Source organism: Geotrypetes seraphini, chromosome 9 (assembly GCF_902459505.1).
Source record: "Geotrypetes seraphini chromosome 9, aGeoSer1.1, whole genome shotgun sequence".
In the NCBI taxonomy this organism is placed as follows: Eukaryota; Metazoa; Chordata; class Amphibia; order Gymnophiona; family Dermophiidae; genus Geotrypetes; species Geotrypetes seraphini.
The window spans coordinates 37,529,559-37,552,058 of record NC_047092.1 but is presented as its reverse complement, the minus strand read 5'-3'; the positions used below and the strand labels follow the sequence as shown (position 1 = coordinate 37,552,058).

At 44.6% G+C, this 22,500-nt stretch overlaps 1 protein-coding gene across 5 annotated transcripts in view; it reads right to left on the bottom strand.

Annotated features, from left to right (window-relative positions):
* GRAMD4 (GRAM domain containing 4) overlaps positions 1 to 16,877 on the bottom strand; it is a 148,146-nt gene extending 131,269 nt beyond the window's left edge. The window contains exons 1-2 of one of the 5 annotated variants that reach the window (XM_033958094.1): positions 16,726 to 16,753; positions 827 to 951 (exon numbers count right to left, since the gene is read on the bottom strand). Coding sequence is in view for 1 of the 5 variants with exons in the window: in XM_033958091.1 (XP_033813982.1) it covers positions 16,726 to 16,775 (50 nt within the window). In the remaining 4 variants the exon portion in view is untranslated. Of the gene's footprint in view, positions 1 to 826; positions 952 to 16,236; positions 16,369 to 16,396; positions 16,675 to 16,725 lie in introns of those variants that run through there. The other 4 variants (XM_033958095.1, XM_033958091.1, XM_033958092.1 and 1 more) reach the window with 4 other exon arrangements.
* Positions 16,878 to 22,500: the final 5,623 nt, after the last annotated feature.

The following is a 22,500-nucleotide window of genomic DNA, read 5'->3' as shown; positions in this document are numbered from 1 at the left end:
TATGCAGGCAAATTATATAAGGATATAAAACACCTTCCACATTGAGAACAAAATATGAATTAATACAGATCAAAACAAGTCAGTGCAAAAGGACTTCTAGAATACAATGGTTAAAACACCAGACTGAGAACCAGGGAGGCCCGGTTCAAGCCTCACTACAGCTACTTGTGACCTTGGGCAAGACACTTAATCCTCCATTGCTCCAAGTACAAAATTGGATGGTGAGCCTTCCAGTGAGAGGAAATACCTACTGTACCTGAATTTAACTCACCTTGAACTACTGAAAAGGTATAAGTTAAATCTAAATAAAAAATAAAAGGAAGAATAACAAACATGGACACTTGAAGGAAACCAGGGAACTGCCTCATGTCTAGAAGAAAGCAAAATTTGAAGAGAACAGAGAGAATATACGGTAACATCATTAAAAAAAGAGGAGCAAAACACTCAGTCTGTGTGAAAGAAACACTTAATTGATCTAGCCACCTGATACTTAAGACAATACTTGCAAGAACAACAGAGCCTGTGCTTGCAAAGCTAGAGATAATTTCCATCCATTGTATGTGCAAAGGATATAACTAGAAAAAAAAAAATGGAACATATACATCTGCAAAAAAACCCTCCCTTTTATGATAAAGTTCCTGTCCTCCATAGAGCACAAGAGCTAATAGAGTAAAGGAAATATTTTTCAGAATTTAAAACTTTCAAGAACCAGGACACATCAAGAGACTTTCCAGATCTAATTGCCCAATATGATGAACCTCCACTAAACTCAATTCTTTCTTCTATGGTAAATAGAACTTTCAATAAAAAGAGATTAGGCTCTTACCTTTATAATACTTTTTCCAGTAGATGTGAATGGTATGCTGAACTTTAGGGTTATCCATGCATGCTTGCAAACATTTTGCAATCAAAGCTTTTCAGCTCCTCCTTCTACCCAGTCTCTGCTGCCCCCTTCAGTTTGTACCAAAGCCGGCAAAAGAAAAAAAAAAGGATGAGATGTATGGGAAACTCCCCGAAACCAAATGTCTGATCTGCTCAGATAAATGTAAATAATTCACTGAATGAACAGTAGGGTAAGTAAAACATTAAAAAGCCTCCAATAGAAAACAGGAATGCAAGAAAAATACAAGTTAAACTTGAACATAACAGCCTGAACATTTAAGGAGCTCAAACATTCCTCCCTTTTAAGTATATACAGATAATCTTCATAATGTCATAGACTTACTGACAGGACAATATTAACTGGAAAGCTGACTGGTCAACATGAAAAGATGGACTGAGAGATGAAACTCATTGGTTATTACATTACATTACATTAGTGATTTCTATTCCGCCATTACCTTGCGGTTCAAGGCAGATTACATTCAAACTAAAAACAAGAATTACATTCAAATTAAAAGGAATAGAATAAGCGATGACATAGAATTTTTTAAGGTAATAAACGTTGGGTAAAGAGTTACCAAAGGGAAGTGGAGGTCTTTAGGAGATAAGAATAGGGTGAAATTATGGGTTTTAGATAACATTTGATAGATAAAAGAGTATTATAGAGATCTAAGGGTAAATAGAGTGTTAGCTATTTGGTTGGGATTTGTTGTGCTGGATAGGTTTTATGTGTTTTTTGAAGAGTATGGTTTTAATATCTCTCCTGAAGGCTTTGTAGTCTGTAGTCGAAGATAACATTTTATCTCCAGGTAATGCAATAGCACTCTTCTGATGTCCAAAACCTTTAAAGCCATTTCTTTTTTTTGGACTCTGTGAGGTGTAATGCTGGTAGTCTAACTTCTTAGTTGACATGGAAGGAGGGAACTGTAAGCAAGGTCATTCTTGCTTCCGTGATCTGGAGAAATGGTTCTCTACATGACAGGGCTTGCAATTCTGAAACTCTCCAGGTAGAAGTAATCGTCACCAAGAAGACTGCTTTAACCATCAGATCCATTAGGGGAGTGTCCTATAAGAAACGTAGAAACATGATGGCAGATAAAGGCCAAATGGCCTCTCTAGCCTGCCCATCTGTAGTAACCATTATCTCTTCCTCTCTCTAAGAGATCCCACTTTGTCTATCTCATGCTTTCTTGAATTCAGACACAGTCACTGTCTCCACCACCTCTTCCGGGAGATTGTTGCACCATCTACCACCCTTTCTGTAAAAAAGTGTTTCCTTAGATTATGCCTGAGCCTATCACCTCTTAACTTCAACCTATGCCCTCTTATTCCAGAGCTTCCTTTCAAATGAGACTCGACTCATATCTCCCCTTTCCTCCAAAACATACATATTGAGTGAGATCTTTAAGTCTGCCTCCATAAGCCTTATGATGAAGATCACACACCATTTTAGTAGCCTTCCTCTGGACTGACTTGATCCTTTTTATATCTTTTTGAAGTTGTGGTCTCCAGAATTGTACACAATATTCTAAATGAGATATCTTATACAGGGGCATCAATACCTCTTTTTCCCTACTGGCTATACCTCTTCCTATGCACTCTAGCATCCTTCTACCTTTCGCCGTCACTTTTCTACTTGTTTAGCCACCTTAAGATCATCACATACAATCACACCCAAGTCCCGCTCTTCTGTCATGCATATAAATTCTTCATCCCCTAAACCAGGGGTAGGGAACTCCGGTCCTCGAGAGCCGTATTCCAGTCGGGTTTTCAGGATTTCCCCAATGAATATGCATGAGATCTATTTGTAACTATATTATAGCTAGAAATCAATTTCTTTCCAGCTGTACAAGCAACCATATTTACACTTTAACAGACCCTCAGTGGCACCACTCAGGACTCAAACATTTCATTGTCCTAGCTTTACGTGTCAGCTCGTCACTGGGTCTTATGGTGTTCTTCATATAACTTATTTGAGATCTATTTGTATGCACTGCTTTCAATGCATATTCATTGGGGAAATCCTGAAAACCCGACTGGAATACGGCTCTCAAGGGCCGGAGTTCCCTACCCCTGCCCTAAACTGTACTGTTTTGTCACCTGCTTTAGCAGGGGAGAGGCTAAGCTCGACTCTGCAGGTCCCTCCCCCCAGGCTGCAGCATGGGGCACAAAAACGCTTTAAAAATGTTAAATATATGCAATCCTGGCAAGACTCCACATGAGGAGAGCCCAAGGACTCCATCCAGCAGGTTTCTAGGCAAAATTTACAGTTTTGAAGAAGCAGGGAACTTTACATAAGAACATAAGAACTGCCATCTCCGGATCAGACCCATGGTCCATCGAGTCCGGCGATCCGCACACGCGGAGGCCCAGTCAGGTATACACCTGATGTAGTTTTAGTCACCCATATCCCTCTATGCCTCTCATAAGGAGATGTGCATCTAATTTGCCTTTGAATCCCAGCACAGTGGATTCTTTAATAACCTCCTTTGGGAGAGCATTCCAGGCGTCTACCACTCGCTGCGTAAAACAGAACTTCCTGACATTTGTCCTGGACTTGTCCCCCCTTAGCTTCAAACCATGTCCTCTTGTCCGTGTCGCGTTGGACAATGTAAATAATTTATTTTCCTGCTCTATTTTGCCTTTCAGCATTTTGAACGTCTCGATCATGTCCCCTCGCAGCCTTCTCTTCTCAAGGGAGAACAGTCCCAGTTTCTTGAGTCGCTAAAAATCCAAGATGGCCACTGTCAAAAAATTCACGGCAAAATCGCAATATTTTTCACACTTCCCAAAATCTAAAAACAGCAATGGAACATAGGGGAACTTTCATAAACACTCAAAACCCCACTTTTCAAACCTTCCACAATTCCTCTCACAGGTTGTCAGCCTGTGTACTCACCGTGATTATTTATTAATTTTATTATTTATATACTACTTATATCCTAAGTGGTTTACATTCAGGTACTTTTATCATATCTCCCTATCTGTCCCGGTGGGCTCAAACTCTATCTAGTGCCTGGGGCAATGAGGGGATTAATGACTTGCCCAGGGTCACAAGGAACCCAAGGGATTTAAACCCACAGCTTAAGGGTGCCGAGGCTGTAGCTCTTAACCCCGGGATGAGAAAATTCACTGCCACAATGCTAGGAACAGTTCTATAAAGCCAATCTTCAGGCTGCTAGTCAAGACTCCTATGTCTGACAACGCGAGAACTGATCGCAGCCATTCAGAAAGCAGCACAGGCTGAAGCAGGAGCACGGAAAGCTTTGCTTCTGACCTCTGCACTCTTCTGACCTCCGTGCTGCTGGCTGGGAAATAGGAGACAGCTAGTGAGGGAGAGATCACGCTGGACCACCAGGTTATTTGCAACAAATTGCCGTGGACGGTGGACGGGCAGAGGGTTGGGTTTTAAAAAGGTACAGCGGCTGTAGGCGAGCAGGGAGGGTGTTTAACAAAGGTGCAGCGAGCGTGTGCCGGCGCAGTGGGTGGGGTGTTTTAAAGAGGTGCGGTGGCGGTAGGGCTGTTTTTAAACGGTACGGGGGGGGCACATTTTTTTTTGTACCTTTGCTACATAAGACGCACCAAGAGTTCCACCCACTTTTGGGTGGGGGGAAAAAGTGCGTCTTATGGAGTGAAAAATACTGTACTTCTGCTGCAGCAGGCAGCTATAGGGAAATAACCCTACTGTCTAGAATGTCTCACCTATTACATCGGAAACAGTATTACAAGAAAAAAAAAGGCAGTGGAGAATTATCAGAATACTCCTGCTCCCTCTGGCAAAACTGCTAATTCCTCTTGCTTTTCTGCTTCCCTCAGTCCTCATTTTTCAGCTGCTTTTCATACATGGGTGTGTGGAGAAAATTCTCCAGGTGAGGAAAAAAGTTATTTTTCACATTATCCAACAGAACTTTCTATGGAGCAGGGAGTAATAGGGAGGGCAACACCAACGAGGACTGCTTTAAATACAATGAGATAGAACATTGGAGAACGCTCGTGTGAAGGGGAATATGAGAGGATGCTGAAAAGTTCTCAGCCCAACCAAGAAAGGAATGACATGGAGCCATGAAACTTACAAGTTATTCCAGATATTCACCCTTAAGTTCAACACACTAGGCACATCGTGTCTGGAGTTTCTGTAACCCTTCCAAAAAATAATCTGATGTCTGGTCACTGAAATACTGCTCTGCTGCTACAATCATTCAAAAATTGTCGACCTTGCAAACTCTTTTTAAGGTTTGGAAACAAAATAGTCAAGTGGAGCAAGATCTGCTGAGTAGGGTAGATAATCTATGCACTGAAACACCAACTGCCTCAGATCATCCATTGTTTTGCCAGCCTCATGAGCAGGTGCATTGTCTTGCAAAAAGAGAACTTCTTTCTGCAGCTTCCCTCTCCTTTTTTCTTTCAATGCCTCCTTTAGTAGTTACAGTAATATTCTGCATTAACTGTTTGGCCCAGGGGAGGGTCCTTAGGCATCTAAGCCATTTAGGGCCTTAGGCTACTCCCTATATATCCAGGAATACAAAGGGAGAAGTCTAAGGTCCTGATTGGCCCATATGCCCAAAGGGCCATAGGCTTCTCCCCATGCATTCCAGGAAGCACCGGGAAGGGGAAGGTTCGCCATTTTGGAGTGGCAGGTCTACAAGCAGGAGGGACTGGGCATCCCTACTGCTGTCATCGTAATTTAGAGGTTCAGGGAAGGTTCAGGGGTTGGTTCGGGGGAGATGGGGCAGAATCTGCTGATTTTTGGAGTAGTGGGAAGTGGAGGAGAGGGGTCGGTTAAGAAAGAAGGGAGGTCGTATGCATCCCTCCTGCCTCTATTTTGGTTCTGAGGGTCATTAGGAGGGGGCGGGCAGCGGCTCACTTTCTTTTTTTTTTAATGGGGACATCTGTGCCATAAAAAAAAGAAAAAAGCCTCAACTGCTGAATGGCAGGAGGTTGTTTTGGGGCTTCCCCTACTGCTCAGCTGTTCAAGCTTGCTCAAACCTGCTCTGCATATGTGTGAGAGCCGGTTTCTAAGTGAGTGATCGGATGGGATTACGACTGCTCTCCAGCAAAACTCATTTGCATGGGCAGCCGTTTTGAACATCACTGTTTAGAAATCAACCCACAGCAACCGTGTTTTGTGATCTAGCCCTTTGTACTCTTATCACGGAGAAGGCATACAAAACACTACAGCTTCTCCAAAATACACCAGCCACACTAATCTTTCGACTTGGTCAGTTCAAGAGGGCAAGCCCGCTTTTCTGAGAACTTTACTGGCTACTAATGAAGAAAAGAACTCAATTTAAGATTGCTTGTATGGTCTACAAAGCCATATACGGAAACAACTCTCAGGGTCTAATAACTGACATTAAAGTCACCTCTTCATTAGTAACTCTAGAACAACAGAACACTTTAAACTGTCCTTTCTTGCACCCCAGAAAGTTTACTGGAAAAAAAATATTTGAGACCACTTTCGAATTTCAGGGCTCTAAAACCTGGAACAACCTACCATTGTATCTTTGACAGACTTCATCCTACAGCCGTTTCAGGAAAATATTAAAAACATCTTTCTTTTCTCTATCATTCTCATGATCGCATCCAGTTGTAATCCAGAATCTTACTGCAATTACGCCAGACTCTCTGGCAAATCTTATTGTAAGCCACAATGAATCCTTGTAGAAATTTGCAGGATATAAGAAATTGTATGGTATGGTATTTGGGTACCAACTTGGCCGACAGCTTCTGCGTACCTAGCTGCTAGTGGATTATACACCGAACACGTTCCCTAGATAGCTGTTGTGCCTCAGAAATTGTTTTAGCCAATATTCACTGAACTGCCAAAATCAGGTCATAGACATAGTGAACAATTTCAGGAGTTGACACTGTTTGAGGCCTCCAGATCGTACTGTATCTTCGGTCTCCAAATCTCCATGCTGAATGTTTGCATACCACTTCTTCACTGTGGAGTATAATAGGCATTTGTCACTCAATGTTTGCATCATACCTTCATGGATTTCCTTTGTAGTTTTCTTATGCAGGAATAGGAACTTCATGATTGCTCAGAGTTCCACACTTTTCATTGACATGATTCAATCAACAATCTGAAACAATGTCAAAATGAAGCATTACAATTCTGCAAATTGGCATGCTATAAAATAATTCTTTTCAGCTACAGTGGCAAAATAATGCTCAGAATTTAGAAGTAGGTTGGGCTGAGAAATTTTCAGCACCCCACCTCATAGAGGCAGTAGCAGGCAGCAGCTAAATCTACTGGAGGGGGAAAGCAAATGCCTCTCTTTGCCCCCCCCCCAACCCATGTGTACCTACAAGGTAATAGTGTCCACAGGTTGGAGCCCTAATTCATGCTGAATTAACACCAATTAGTAGCAAAAGATATGTGGCCTAACTACAGCAGGCTCTGTGTGTCTTCCTCTGTGAAGTCTGTTGGCCCTGATTCACAGTTTAAGTAACCAGCTTGGAGGTGAAGTATCTCATTAAGTTTTTGAAGAGACCCCAAGAGCTAAGCACAGGAACTGAATGTTTTGTAGACAGCTGGCTAAGTCATAACATCAAGAATGTTTTGTTTTTAGCTTTGCCACTTTTATCCTTTGACATTTCTGCTTGAACTCTTAATTTTCTCCATGAAATTTCTGTTTTGTGTAAACTAAACTAAACTAAACCTTGGGTTTATATACCGCACCATCTCCACGAATGCGGAGCTCGGCACGGTTTACAGGAAGAAGGATGAGAGAGGAACTACAGTGGAGAGATTAAAGAGTTAGGTGTAAAGGGGGAAGGTGAGAGGCCTAAGAGGGGGGGGAAGTGTTACAGTTTTGAGAATAGCCAGGTTTTTAGGTGTTTGCGGAAGAGTTGGAGGGAGCTTGAGGTTCGGAGTGGGGAGGTGAGGTTATTCCAGATCTCAGTGATTCTAAAGGGGAGGGATGACCCAAGTTTGCCTGCATGGGAAATACCTTTTATGGAAGGGAAGGATAGTTTAAAAATTTGGGAGGATCTGGAGGAAGTAGGGGTTGGGGAGTTCCAGGATAGAGGGATAACGGCAGGAAGGATGCCATGTAGGATCTTGTAGGCCAGACACGCACATTTGAAGTGGATCCTGGGGATTACTGGGAGCCAATGGAGCTTAGACAGGAGTGGTGAGACGTGATCAAATTTGCTTTTCGCGAAAACAAGCTTAGCTGCGGCGTTCTGAATCCGCTGAAGTCTGTGGAGGCTTTTCTTGGTTAGGCTGAGGTAGATAGAATTGCAATAATCCAATCTGGAGAGGATGATGGATTGTACTAGGACTGCGAAGTGTTTTTGGTGAAAATAGGGTCTGACTTTCCTTAGCATGTGAAGGCTGAAGAAGCATTTCTTCACCAGGGATTGGAGATGTTCGTTGAAGGATAGAGAAGAGTCTAAGGTGACACCCAGAACTTTGCTTGAGAACTCGAGCTGTAATGGGGGGCCGGAGGACAATGGGATGGAGGAAGGTAGATGGTCTAATTTTGGGTCGAGCCAAAGGAGTTTTGTTTTGGACTCGTTTAGTTTCATATGCATTGTGAATGCCCAGGATTGGAGGTTCTTTATGCATGAGGATATGTTCGTGGAGAGGTTAGTGAGGTTCGAGTCGGTCTCAAGGAGGACGAGGATGTCATCAGCGTAAGTGTAAAGAGTTTCAAGGGGGGATAGTTGGAATAGTTTCAGGGAGGACATGTAAATGTTAAAGAGGATTGGGGAGAGGGGTGAGCCTTGTGGGACACCACAAGTCGGGGTCCAGGGGGAGGATGAGGTGCCGCTCATGTTAACCATGTAAGAGCGGGAGCGCAAGAATTTGGAGAACCAATCAAGAACTATGGAGCTAATGCCTATCTCGGAGAGTTGGAAAATTAGAATGTCGTGGTGGACAACGTCAAAAGCTGCGGAGAGGTCGAATTGTAGAAGGACAGCAAACTTGTTATGAGAATGCAGTTGCTGAACCTTAGAGATTAGAGAGGCCAATAGGGATTCAGTGCAGAAGTTGGGTCTGAAGCCATATTGGTAAGGTAAGAGGATGGAGAATCTTTCTAAGTAGGAAGAGAGCTGGGTAGATATGATAGACTCGAGCAGTTTGGTGAGGAGAAGGATATTTGCTATTGGACGGTAGTTGGATGGTATGGAAGGGTCTAGGTCAGCTTTTTTCAGTAAAGGGGTCAATGCGATGTGTCCCATTTCAGTGGAGAATAGGCCTGATAATAGGGCAGAATTTATGAGTTTGGTAAGAGATGTGATGGCCTGTGCAGGGATTTTCTCAAATAGGTAGGAGGGAAATGGGTCCAGGATGCAGTTGCATGATTTTAACTTGAGGCAGAGTTTAAGGGTCTGAGAATCAGATATGAGCTCGAAGAAAGTCCAGGATCTGTCGGCAGGGATGGGGTTGAGAGCAGCTAGGGTGGGGTTGGGTTCGGGGGGCACCAGAGAATTGTAGGAGATTGCGGGCGGGAAGGAGCGCATGTATGCAGGAAGGTTCAATTTCTGACAGGTAAATGTCAGCAGTGATTGTTTTATCTTTGGCAAATAGACCTGGAGCAGAAAATTGTTAATTTACACATAGTTCACTAAAAAGTATTGCCTGCAAGCTGCTTGTTGAGCCTTAGTCCACTTGTCTAATGTAATATATGACAGGATATGAAAAGCTATCCTCACCTCATCAAACCAAAGAAGAAACAGAGCAGTTGTAGTACAAACATCTAGGTCTTAGGCTGTTTGCTCAGATAATTAGGCCCAGATTCTATAAACGATGCTATAGTCAGCAGCCACCCACAAAAGCGGTGCCAACTGCACGTCAATCACACGACGGCACCATAAATAGAATCGCAGACATGTCACAGACAGGCACCGGAAGTATAGGCAATGGTTTTCAAGGCCTATATCTGTGACAAGAATTGCAACTACGGAGGCATTTACCAATGCCTAAGGGTACTTTTGACATTAACCACCCTTAGGCGCCAGTAGACACCTCCATAGACATGGGTTCTGGCACCATTTGTGGAAGCACCGTCTTTCTTTTAAATTATATTTTAATTGTTTTTAAAATATGTAATCAATTATCATGTGAATTAAAGACAATTAAATCAAATAAGTTGGGCGGTCACACCTCCTAACTTTCGGCAGCTGTTGTAGAATCCAGCCCTTACTGCTCAGTATAGAAGGGACGGATAGACAGAGATAATGAGACAGTAAACACTTTACAAGTGAAAATTTCTATGACTGTTAACAGTTGAGAAAGCCAATGTCTCCACTGAGCCCTTTATGGTCAAAGTATTTGATCATCATAATTCCAATTTATTTGTAAACTGCAATTTCCTCTAAACACATTTATTGAAGATCATTTCCTTAATAATCTTACCATTGAAAAATGTTTACCTACTGCACTTTCATATATTTTTCTGTCATAGTTAAAGGTCAGTCTATAAAGACAGATACATGTCCTTAATTTTTAGCTTTTTTTTTTTTTGCAGACATAGCACCCTGGAACAGAACACGCCGTAGTGCAGCCCTGCTTTAAACCCACGGGTTAAAACCACAAGACTTTGCAAGTGAGCAAGTCTTTGCTCTAGTTAAGAGATTTGAAAGAATAAATGCTGAAAATTTAGGACATGGTATATTAGTATGGGGCCCATTGACATCTTATGTTACCTCATTGTAATCGTTTGTTGACTGTGAATCAGTTTGTTCTTTACTATGGTACATATCCAGGACGGGGGGGAGGGATTCTTTATGTCATAAATTGATTTTTGAATATTTATAATTGGGACGAGTGTGAAGATATCATTATTCAGAATAGATAGGATATTTATGATAATATGTTTGTGTTATACGGAATGATAATTGTTTGGGTGGATGGGTGGGGGGGAAGGATGATTATGAACATGAGAAAGATGAATGTGCTTTTATTGTATTACTATGAGTTGCATTGGTTGTATTGCACTGTTGTAGTTTTGAAAATTAAGAATTTTTTTTAAAAAAAACCCACAAGCTCGCACTGCAGGGAAGGGCGGCAGAGAACAGGAGAGTTGGGGGCGGCACTTTTTTCTCTTTAGAACTGCACGTACACGCATAAAGCAGGAGGAGAAAGGTAGAAGCCGCAGCACTTGTGTTTCCTGCAGGGAGCAGAGGGAAAACTTCAGTGCTATAAGATCTTGGTGTTCCGTAGAGAACAAGGTGGACGAACAGGCAGGCTTGCTGCTTGAACACACAGAGGCAGGTAGGGTGGAAGAGAACATAAGAATTGCCGCTGCTGGGTCAGACCAATGGTCCATCATGCCCAGCAGTCCGCTCGCGCAGCATCCCTCTGGTCAAAGACCAGCACCCTAACCGAGACTAGCCCTACCAGTGCCCATTCTTGTTCAGCAGGAACTTGTCTAACTTTGTCTTGAATCCCTGGAGGGTGTTTTCCCCTATAACAGCCTCCGGAAGAGCATTCCAGTTCTCTACCACTTCCTTACGTTCGTACAGAATCTATTCCCTTTCAACTTTAGAGAGTGCCCTCTCGTTCTCCCTATCTTGGAGAGGGTGAACAACCTGTCCTTATCTACTAAATCTATCCCCTTCAGTACCTTGAATGTTTCGATCATGTCCCCTCTCAATCTCCTCTGTTCGAGGGAGAAGAGGCCCAGTTTCTCTAATCTTTTGCTGTACGGCTGCTCCTCCAACTCCTTAACCATCTTAATCGCTCTTCTCTGGACCTTTTCGAGTAGTACCGTGTCCGTCTTCATGTATGGCGACCAGTGCTGGATGCAGTACTCCAGGTGAGGGCACACCATGGCCCGGTACAGCGGAATGATAACCTTCTCTGATCTGTTTGTGATCCCCTTCTTTATCATTCCTAGCATTCTGTTTGCCCTTTATGCCACCGCCGCACATTGTGTGGACGGCTTCATCGACTTGTCGATCAGAACTCCCAAGTCCCTTTCCTGGGAGGTCTCTCCAAGTACCGCCCCAGACATCCTGTATTCATGCATGAGATTTGGTTACTGACATGCATCACTTTACACTTATCCACATTAAACCTCATCTGCCATGTCGATACCCATTCCTCGAGCCTGATTATGTCACGTTGTAGATCTTCGCAATCCCCCTGCGTCTTCCCCACTCTGAATAACTTCATATCGTTTTTTCAGGGCTGCAGGGCAGGACGTGAGCGACTGGTCCTCAGCAGTTACTTGGTTTTGGATCGGCCAGCCCAGTCGGTGTGCCTGAATTTGTTTAGTGAATCGAGGCCCTTCCTACTTTGCATGCCGTTTTCCCTCATTTGCTTATGCGGATCGGATCAGGTACAGGAGGAAGGTTAATGAATCGGGTTGGGTCGCAAAGTGGTCGGGACATGATCATGGGCTTAATGAATCTAGCCCTTACTACTCTTTACACACAAACCACATCTTACAGAGAAAAAACACAGGACAGTTTAACAGGTGAACATTTCTCAAAGCTCGCCACACAATGATCTTATTTAGTAGACAACTTAAAGGAAAGTTCAGAGTTCACAAGAAAATTATTTATTTCCTTTGATCTCAAATTGATTTTGTTTATAAATTTTTGTTATGGTTCTATTATGATTTTATACAATTGTTATATTTAGCTGTTTTAACAGTAATGGCAGCTCTTGCCATGTAAACAGGGTTGTAGCTTGATTTTAAACTTGATTGTTTAATAAAATATATTTCAATTTCTGCAAGTATTTCAAATCAAACAGAATTTGAAAATATAATCAAGGTTAACACCAAGAAAATAAATTTTGTCCTATTCTAATTTTTTTGTCTTGTTATACTGCATCATCCCCAAACAAATGTTAGGGCTCGAGGCAGTTCACAAAAAGGATTTCTATGTCTGCTTCCACAACTATAATCCATTTTAAACAAAAGTCAGTCAGTGAGCTGGAATACTAGACAAGTCCAACCATGGAGTAAAAAGAGTGCTTAAGGAAAAAGGGAAATAGCAAAAAAAAATAAAAAAATAAAAATTTGCCTTAAAATCATTACTAAGAATAATATTAAGTTAGCATTTACAGAAGCAACCTTCTTTGACTGTGCTGATTCAAAGGAATCACTGTAAATCTAGATCAGGGGTGTCAAACTTATCACATAAGGGACCAAAATCTAAAACATAGGCTAAGTCACGGGCCAAATTTCTTTATTAAGATACTTAGGAGTCCTTTTATTAAGGTGCGCTAACCAATTTAGCGCACCTTAATAAAAGGACCTCTTAGTCTTAGTAGTATAATGTTACAACCTCTCCAACCCCACGCCAGCTCTTTGATGTAAACAAAATAAATAAAAAAGACTTTTCCTCTCTCTTTTAGGACTAGTTCACACCTGCTGTCTAACACCAGCTCTGGCAGGATACACATTTCAAATCTGACATATTGTATTCATAAAACAGAAAATAAAATTATTTTTTCTACATTTTGTTGTGTGGTCATTATTCAAATCATGTTGTAGTCCCGGCTCTGGTTGTCTTCTGATAAATTCATCTTTCTTCTTCCCTTCCGTTTTCTTTCCCTCCCCCGGAGGTCTAACATCTTTCCTTTTGGCCCGAGATTTGGCCATCTTTCCTTCCCTCCCTCCCTCCCGGTCTCACATTAAAGCAGCCTGCAGAGGATCGCCGGTCAGCTGTAGCGAACCTAGCCCCTCATTTGACATACGGGACCGCGGCAGAGAGAACGTGCTGCTGAGGCTACGGCAGCCTGCTAGGATCGCTACAGCCGAAAGCGATCCTCTGCAGGCTGCTTTAATGCGAGACCGGGAAGCCAGTGAACCTACAGCTGATGCAGTGCTTACACTCATCTGCCAGAGGGCCAGCTTAAGTGAAATTTTCCAATTGTCTGGCGGACCAAATTTTATTACCCACGGGCCACAGTTTGACATGTCTGATCTAGAGCAAATAGAAAAAAGCTAACCTAATCACCAGAAGCAGATGGTATTTAACTCAAAATTCTAAGAGAGCTTATACATTAAATTTCATTTCATTATACTTCTAGCTATCTAATGTATCACATAACGCAGGGGTAGGCAATTCCAGTCCTCAAGAGCCGGAGCCAGGTCAGGTTTTCAGGATATCCACAATAAATCTGCATGAGATAGATTTGCATCTCAAGGAGGCAGTGCATGCAAATCCATCTCATGCATATTCATTGTGGATATCCTGAAAATCTGACCTGGCTCCAGCTCTCGAGGACCGGAATTGCCTACCCCTAACATAACGCAACCACTGTAACTTAAGGATTGTGGGGTAACTATGAAAATGCAAATTTTATTTAAAGTTCCAGAGTGAGACAGAAAATTATAGGCTAGTGGGACCGACATCAATTCTGAGTAAAATGGTACAAGTTACTCAAAAAATTAAAAATTACCATCATGGCTCTAGGGTCTAGCAAAGGGAGCCCTGCCTTACCAATTTAATGGTTTTTTTGAAAGTGTAAACATATGGATGGAACTGTCAGTTAATAGTGTCCTTGATTTTCAGAAACATTTGATAAACTTCATTACAAAAGACTCCTCATGAATTTGTCATGTGACAGGAGGAGCCCTATTATGGGCTGATAATTAGTTAAGAAAGAGAAAACAATAGGCCCCCTTTTACAAAGTGGCATTAGCGAGTGCCACTCAGCAAGAGCCCTGAAGCTCTTTACATCCCTATGGGCTTTGGGGCATTTACCGCACCTGCCCCACTTTGAACTGTTTGTGGTATGGCGGTATATAAAAATAAAGTTATTATTATTAAATGGTTTGTAAAGGGGAGCCAATAACTAGTTATTCAAATGGAAAAGGGTCAGTGGTGCAATGCCTAAAGGTCTGTACTGGGACCTGTGCAGTTTAATATATTTCACTCAATAATCAATGCGGAGAAAAAAAAAAAAGCAAGGGACTCCAATAGGAATATATGATGCATGTTGCATCTGTTTGCAATGCCAGAGCTTTGAGGTTTCTGTTGGTATAGTAAAGAATGTTTTATAGTGCTGGAAAACACCCCACTGAAGAATTGGCAACCTAATTATTGGTGCAGCCTATTGGGTATTTGGAGGTAAATATGCCATTTATTCACGATCCTACTCTAAAGAAAGATGTTGCCAAAGAGAAACTGAGTGCAATTCACAAGAGAGATGTAGCCTGCACTCTTGGCATTGCAATATCACTCTCTTCTTGGTGAGGTCATCTAGCAAAGAGAGAGGAAAGTAAATCAGAGCAGAGGCAACAGTAATGGATGGTCATGCAGCCCACATTCCAGTTTGCAAGGCCCGGTGCCCATTTGACGCTTGCATTAGCCCCACCAACCATTACACTTCTTAGATGCAAATATATTTCCATCAATATTAATACCTGCTAAAAATTAAAAGATAAATAGGTCGTCAATGCTACAGATTTTTCACTCCATGAAAAATTACAAAGACTAGGGGACACTCGATGAAGTTACAGGGAAATACTTTTAAAACCAATAAGAGGAATTTTTTTTTTCACTCAGGGAATAGTTAAGCTCTTGAACGTGTTGCCAGAGGATGTGGTAAGAGCGGAGAGCATAGCTCAGTGGTTCCCAACCCTGTCCTGGTGGACCACAAGGCCAATCGGGTTTTCAGGATAGCCCTAATGAATATGCATAGAGTAGATTTGCATGCCTGTCACTTCCATTATATGCAAATCTCTCTCATGCATATTTATTAGGATTATCCTGAAAACCCAATTGGCCTGGTGGTCCTCCAGGACAGGGTTCGGAACCACTGGTTTAGCTGGTTTTAAGGAATATTTGGACAAGTTCCTGGAGGAAAAGTCCATAGTCTGTTATTGAGAAAGACATGGGGGAAGCCACTGCTTGCCCTGGATCGGTTGTATGGAATATTGCTACACCTTGGTAGGTACTAGTGACCTGGATTGGCCACCATGAGAATGAGGTACTGGGCTTGATGGACCACTGGTCTGACCCAGTAAGGCTGTTCTTATGTCTTTATGAATAACAGTACACATTACTAACTTTCAGATATATAACCAACTATTCGCACATAAACAATCTGTTTTTGAAAACAGGTGGTTTTGCACGGTCTCTCAGCTCAAAGCTCGGACTTTGCCTGGGATCGTAACTAAAAGGCTTCAAATGACGTTTATTCTAATCTAGAGCCATCTCCTTACTCAAGCTCTAGACAACATTGGCAGGCAGGCACACTTGCATTAGAAGCAGTTTTCTACACAATGATTCATCTTTAGAACAGGATGCAAAAGGGGAGCCGCGCTCCTCTACAAGGACCTTTATATACGTCAAAAACATGCAGGGAGGACAAAGAGAAGACAAGAAGGGAATTGCTGTAATACAGACACCAAGTAACACGCTCTCTGCTGCACTTACACTCTCAAACGTCGAGCACCCCCTCTTTACACGCATCCGGTGACCGGTCTTCCCTCCCCGTGGTCTGCCATCTCTGCCAGGTCCAATACAGCACCCCCTTCTCCTCCCTGCCCGCGATCCAGCACGTCTCCTTGAAAGCCCCCTCCTGTCAAACACATACCTGAGGTCGCCCGCCAACAATCCTGCAGCTTTCCTTCTTCGGTGACCCGTCCCCTCTAAAACAGCCAATCTCCCTCAGACGCGACCCGCCTCGCCGGAAACAGGAAGTTGTGTAACGAGGAGGGCAGACCACGCCAGAGAAGTGGGGAAAAGTTGAAACGGAGGAGGGCGGGACGCCAGAGAAGGAAAAGATACGGGGCTTTGTCGCGAGCGATCTCGGAGACCAAGTTGGTAGCTCGAGAGCTGGGCGGGAACGTCGCGTGCGGAAATGGGAGCAGTCCCTGCGGCGTTCGCGCGCGCGCGTCGGAGCCTTTTCAGTTATTCAACTACCTCTCCAGGGTCCTCCAAGACGTCCGAGTACCGCCTTCTATTCCCGTCATAAATTCAGCCGCCGCTCCTGCCGACTGCCCCGGCTAGGCTCACACGTGCACGGGCCGGTAGCATCAGAGGTCACCTGGTTCACTGGCGCATGCGTGTAGTGACCTTGGCATGCAACTAGGTGGAGGTCGCCACACCCACGTGCCAGTAGACAAGGTGATGACAAGTGCTGTCTGATCATGGAAGACAAGTGCTAGTTGACGATGGTTTATTACCAAAGCGATGTCAAATAATTCACCGGGAGTTATAAGATCGATGCTGGTCTTTATTTTATTTTTTTATTTGCATTGGTTCTGCATAAAATACATACATAGATTTAAGGGTTTAAGGGCAGACCGGGGGGCATGGCAGAGCATGAAATTAAAGCTGTTCTGCATATACTGTAGCTTAAGCCAATAAAATACAGAAAGTTTGCTTTATATGTTTGAATGGTGACAAAGCTACTGCTTATATATGTGCTCCCTCCCCCCAAATGTCCCCTCCTTCATAGGAGCCAACGTTTCAGAATTATTGGCAATGCCTAACCCAAAGGAAATTACCCCTCTCTGGACACAGTCGATGAGGTTGCTCAAATATTGGGGGTGCTCAAGCACCCACAAAGCTGACTTTTATGCCTTTATTAAGTGGTGGAAAGATTTTCAGGGTGGTCACTAAGCAAAGAGGATTGGGATTTTCAGCCTGGTGGGTGGTTTTGGAAAGAGCCAGCCCATGTGGGCAGGGCCCAGAAGTAATAAATAGAATTGTATCTGGAAAAAAAAGTCGTTGGTTGCTCACCCCTGCCAAGACCCTAGCATTGAAGGAGAAATTGTGGGTACCAAGACAGGAGAGGCTTGCTTTGCATAATGTCGGTAGTCCTTGGCACAAGGCAGAGGGTGCCTGCAACAGTGTTCTCAGCTTAGGGGAAAGACAGCCCAGGTAGGAGAAATGGGAGCAAGAGTGCCTCCCTTCTGGTAGGACTTTTATTGTGTCAGCGGACAAATTCTCTTCCTGGATCAGACAGAAACTGTGAGAAATTTGTAGCAAGAGAACTCTAGATTGTAAAGGAATAGGATGGAGATTACTACATGCTGTTTTTTGACACTGGTGGAAAATATTGAAACTGGACCAGAATAAGAATTTTTCTCCTTTTTGTGCTTTGATGGATCTGTCCATTGGGAAAGTTTTAACTGTACATATCAAGTTATGTATTATGAACTCTGTTTTAACAGGTTATTGCTTAGTAAAGCAAATTGAAATTACTGCGGAGGCAGCTGTTTATTTACTATTGGGAAAGGGAATGGGACTTGTATACTACCTTTTTGTAGTTACACATTCAAAGCAGTTAACATATATGCAGGTTCTTTACTTATTTTGTACCTGGGGCAGTGGAGGATTACTGTATTTTCACGCATATAACGCGCGCGTTATACGTGTTTTTACAAACCGTGCATAACCTTGCGCGGTATACGTGTGAGCGCGTTGTACAAAATTTTTTTTACATAGTTCCCCCCCGACGTCCGATTCACCCCCCCCCCCCGCAGGACCGCTCGCACCCCCACCCCGAAGGACCTCTCGCACGCACCCCCACCCTGAAGGACCGCTCGCACGCGCTCCCACTCGCACCCGCATCCCCACCCTGAAGGACCGCTCGCACGCATTCCCACCCGCACCCCCACCCTGAAGGACCGCTCGCACGCACTCCCGCCCTCTTGCCCCAGCCAACCGCGGCACCCCCGACACGATCGGGGCAAGAGGGAGCTCAAGCCCTCTTGCCCCAGCCAACCGCGGCACCCCCGACACGATCGGGGCAAGAGGGAGCTCAAGCCCTCTTGCCCCCCCCCCCCCCCGACACGATCGGGGCAAAAGGGAGCCCAAGCCCTCTTGCCCCGCCGACTCCCCAACTCCCCGACAATATTGGGCCAGGAGGGAGCCCAAACCCTCCTGACCACGGCGACCCCCTACCCCCACCCCACACTACATTATGGGCAGGAGGGATGCCAGGCCCTCCTGCCCTCGACTCAAACCCCCCTCCCCCCAACGACCGCCCCCCCCAAGAACCTCCGAATGCCCCCCCAGCCGACCCGCAACCCCCCTGGCTGACCCCCCCACCCCCCTTCCCCGTACCTTTGTGTAGTTGGCCGGACAGATGGGAGCCAAACCCGCCTGTCCGGCAGGCAGCCAACAACGGAATGAGGCCGGATTGGCCCATCCGTCCCAAAGCTCCACCTACTGGTGGGGCCTAAGGCGCCTGGGCCAATCAGAATAGGCCCGGGCGCCTTAGGTCCCTCCTGGGGGCGGGGCCTTGGCCACATGGTCGGGTTGGGCCCATGTGCCTCAGGCCCCGCCCCCAGGAGGGACCTAAGGCTCCCGGGCCTATTCTGATTGGCCCAGGTGCCTTAGGCCCCACCAGTAGGCGGAGCTTTGGGACGGATGGGCCAATCCGGCCTCATTCCGTCGTTGGCTGCTTGCCGGACAGGCAGGTTTGGTTCCTGTCTGTCCGGCCAACTACACAAAGGTACGAGGAAGGGGTGTGTGGGTGTCGTGGGAGGTCGCGGGTCGGCTGGGGGGGCGGTCGGAGGTTGTTGGGGGGAGGGGGGTTTGAGTCGAGGGCAGGAGGGCCTGGGATCCCTCCTGCCCGTAATGTAGTGCGGGGTGGGGGTAGCCGTGGCCAAGAGGGTTTGGGCTCCCTCCTGGCCCGATATTGTCGGGGAGTTGGGGAGTCGGCGGGGCAAGAGGGCTTGAGCTCCCTTTTGCCCCGATCATGTTGGGGGGGGGCAAGAGGGCTTGAGCTCCCTCTTGCCCCGATCATGTCGGGGGTGCCGCGGTTGGCTGGGGCAAGAGGGCTTGAGCTCCCTCTTGCCCCGATCGTGTCGGGGGTGCCGCGGTTGGCTGGGGCAAGAGGGCTTGAGCTCCCTCTTGCCCCGATCGTGTCGGGGAGTCGGGGCAAGAGGGCTTGACGTTAGAGAAAGGGCGAACCGCTGGAAGAGGAAGCAGCGCAGGCGCAGGGCTCACGGAAGGGCCGGGACCGCCAAGAGAAAGCAGCAGGACACCGGTAGGAGCTTCTACATGATGGGGGGGGGTCGGGAGGCTGTGGGGGTGCGAGCGGTCCTTCAGGATGGGGGTGCGGGTGGGAGTGCGTGCTAGCGGTCCTTCGGGGTGGGGGTGCGAGCGGTCCTGCTTTGGGGTGAATCGGACGTCGGGGGGGGGCATCAGGTTTTCAGGGTGGGGACAGGACTTCAAGGGGGAGAGGAGAGTCGGGGCGGGCGAAAGGAGAGTCGGGGTGGCCAGAGGAGAGTCGGGGCGGGCGAAAGGAGAGTCGGGGCGGCGACTGGAGAGTCGGGCAGCATGCGCGGTATACGGGTGTGCGCGGTATATAAAAATTTCTGTACATAAATTTGTGTTTTCTGCGCACTATACCCGTGTGCGCGTTTTATACGGGTGCGCATTATCTACGTGAAAATACGGTAAATAATTTCTCCAGGGTCACAAGGAGCAGCACTAGGATTTGATCCCATAACCTTTGGATGCAGAGACAACTGCTCTACCAATAAGCCACTTCTCACCTTACGAGTGAAGCAAGATGTGCCCAGGAAAGCGTACCCTTTGGCCTACTGGTTTATAGCCCTTCTCCAGCCTGCACCCAGCTTAAAAAAAAAAAGACCTCTGCTTTTTAGATCCTGGTCAGGGTACCCAACCTGAAGATTTTTGCTGGTGCCCAGGACAATTGGAGAAAGACCAGGGGATTACATATGAATTAGTTAATCCAATAAAAAAAGTTCTCTTGACTTGCTTTTCCATCCCTAGAGGGCTGCACCTACAAGAGATACCTTGATTGAACACTCATTCCAAACAGGCAAATGGAACAAATGTTTAACCAACTTCATCTCAAATGCACCGTTTAGGAAGTCAATAAAAACTTATCTCTGACAAATTTCTCTGACCCCACTTCAACCTGATGTACTTCCAGATAAACCTGATTAAACTTAGCATGCCAATGTAATTTTGAAAGTTCTCTGTAATGTCGCTGTCTGTATACAGTCTCTTCCCTTGTAAACTGCTTAGAACTGTTTGTGGTATGCCGGTATATAAAAATAAAGTTATTATTATTATTTATTCTTTTTGTTTGTTTTTATTTACCGTATATTATCACAAATCCAAGGTAGAGTATTTCACAACTGGGACCCTTGAACTGAAAATATTCTAGCTACTCCAGCTCTCTCTGATTTGTAATTGCAATAATACAAGAGAACTTTGGTGGTAAAAGGGAATACCCTCTTTGCTAGAATGCCTTTTGTTGTGACATCCTACTTGACTGCAACATACTCCACATTTGTTTTACATTTTAGTTTACAAATTCTCAACATACAGTGTATAGCAAAAAGAAACTTGATAAGGAAAAAGAGATAAACAGTGACATTAACTTCACAAGATCTTGCCAAAGAATGTATTTCTGTACCTAATGCTTTGAACTAATGGAAAATGCCTGGAGCACCATCTACCCTTTCTACTAATGTTTTTCATGTGCCCTGACTCCACCAAATGTCTGAAAAGTGAATTACCTAACATTAGTTTGCCTGTTCAGATGATGTGTATAGAGGAAATGGTAACGTGAGTCAGATGATGAAATTACATCATCAGGAATACCTGTGGGAGTTTCTCCAGTGCCAGGATTCTGAAACTAGCAATTAGTCTACTTACTTTTATTGCCTAAGATCAATCACAAAACAAATAAGGAAGTAACAAAGTTGAAGAGGCAAGTGGCACCTTATAAAACACTGCCAAATATACAGAGCCATGTTCAGGACATAAGTAACTGTAAGGAAACTACATGGGAAAGGGAGAGGGATACAAAGATAAAGTACGGTACTGGAAAATGCAGGATAAGGTGTGGAAAGGAAGAGCTAACAGCTGTATAGTTCCGTTACTGACAGCTGTAGTGAGTCAGAGAGAACAAAGACAGGATGATCTCAGAGTAGTTAAGTCCGTTTACATCCGTTGCATGCCATGAATCCATTCTGTCTAGGTATGCCTAGGATGATGGTGTCAAACTTTTTGATATGTTCCAATTCAATAGCTGCATGATGGATTTTTCCTTTGAAAGTCCTATGTAGCAGTATGGCAACCTTAAGTCAGACAATGTCCTGGAAGGTTGAAATGTTCTACTAGCTTTTGAATGTTGGCATTAATATCAGATTTGTGCACATTTATTATTTTTCTTAATGATTGATAAGTTTGTCTTATGTATACAGCAGGTGGTCATTAGTGGCAGATGATGGGATATATTATATTTTCTAATAGACAAAATAGAATGCATTTAGAAATGCTCATAACCTTGCGAATAGCCCCCCCCCCTCAGTGAAGTTTGAAGGGGGGCTGCTGGGGATGGATATCATTGACACACACTGGTCAGCAGTGTTGTGGCCCCTCATGGGAAGATATTTGTTGGCTCTCCTTTAGTTCACTAGAATCCAAAGTTAAAAATTAATGAAGACCACTGCTGAAGTAGTCATATTCTGCAGTAGTGTTTGTTACCTGGAACATGGGTGAGTGTAGGGACATAGTTACCATTTGGGCTTCTGACAGGCCTAGACATTTTTAATTCTTTTTGGTTGCTGGTGAGTATCTGGGGTTAGTGGAATGTCGATATATGCCAGGATAGGAGTACCACCCAAGGCCTGTGAGAGGCTGGCATCATTGTCCAAGATGAGCTATAGTTTCTTGATGATTTGATATACTGCTTTTATCCCA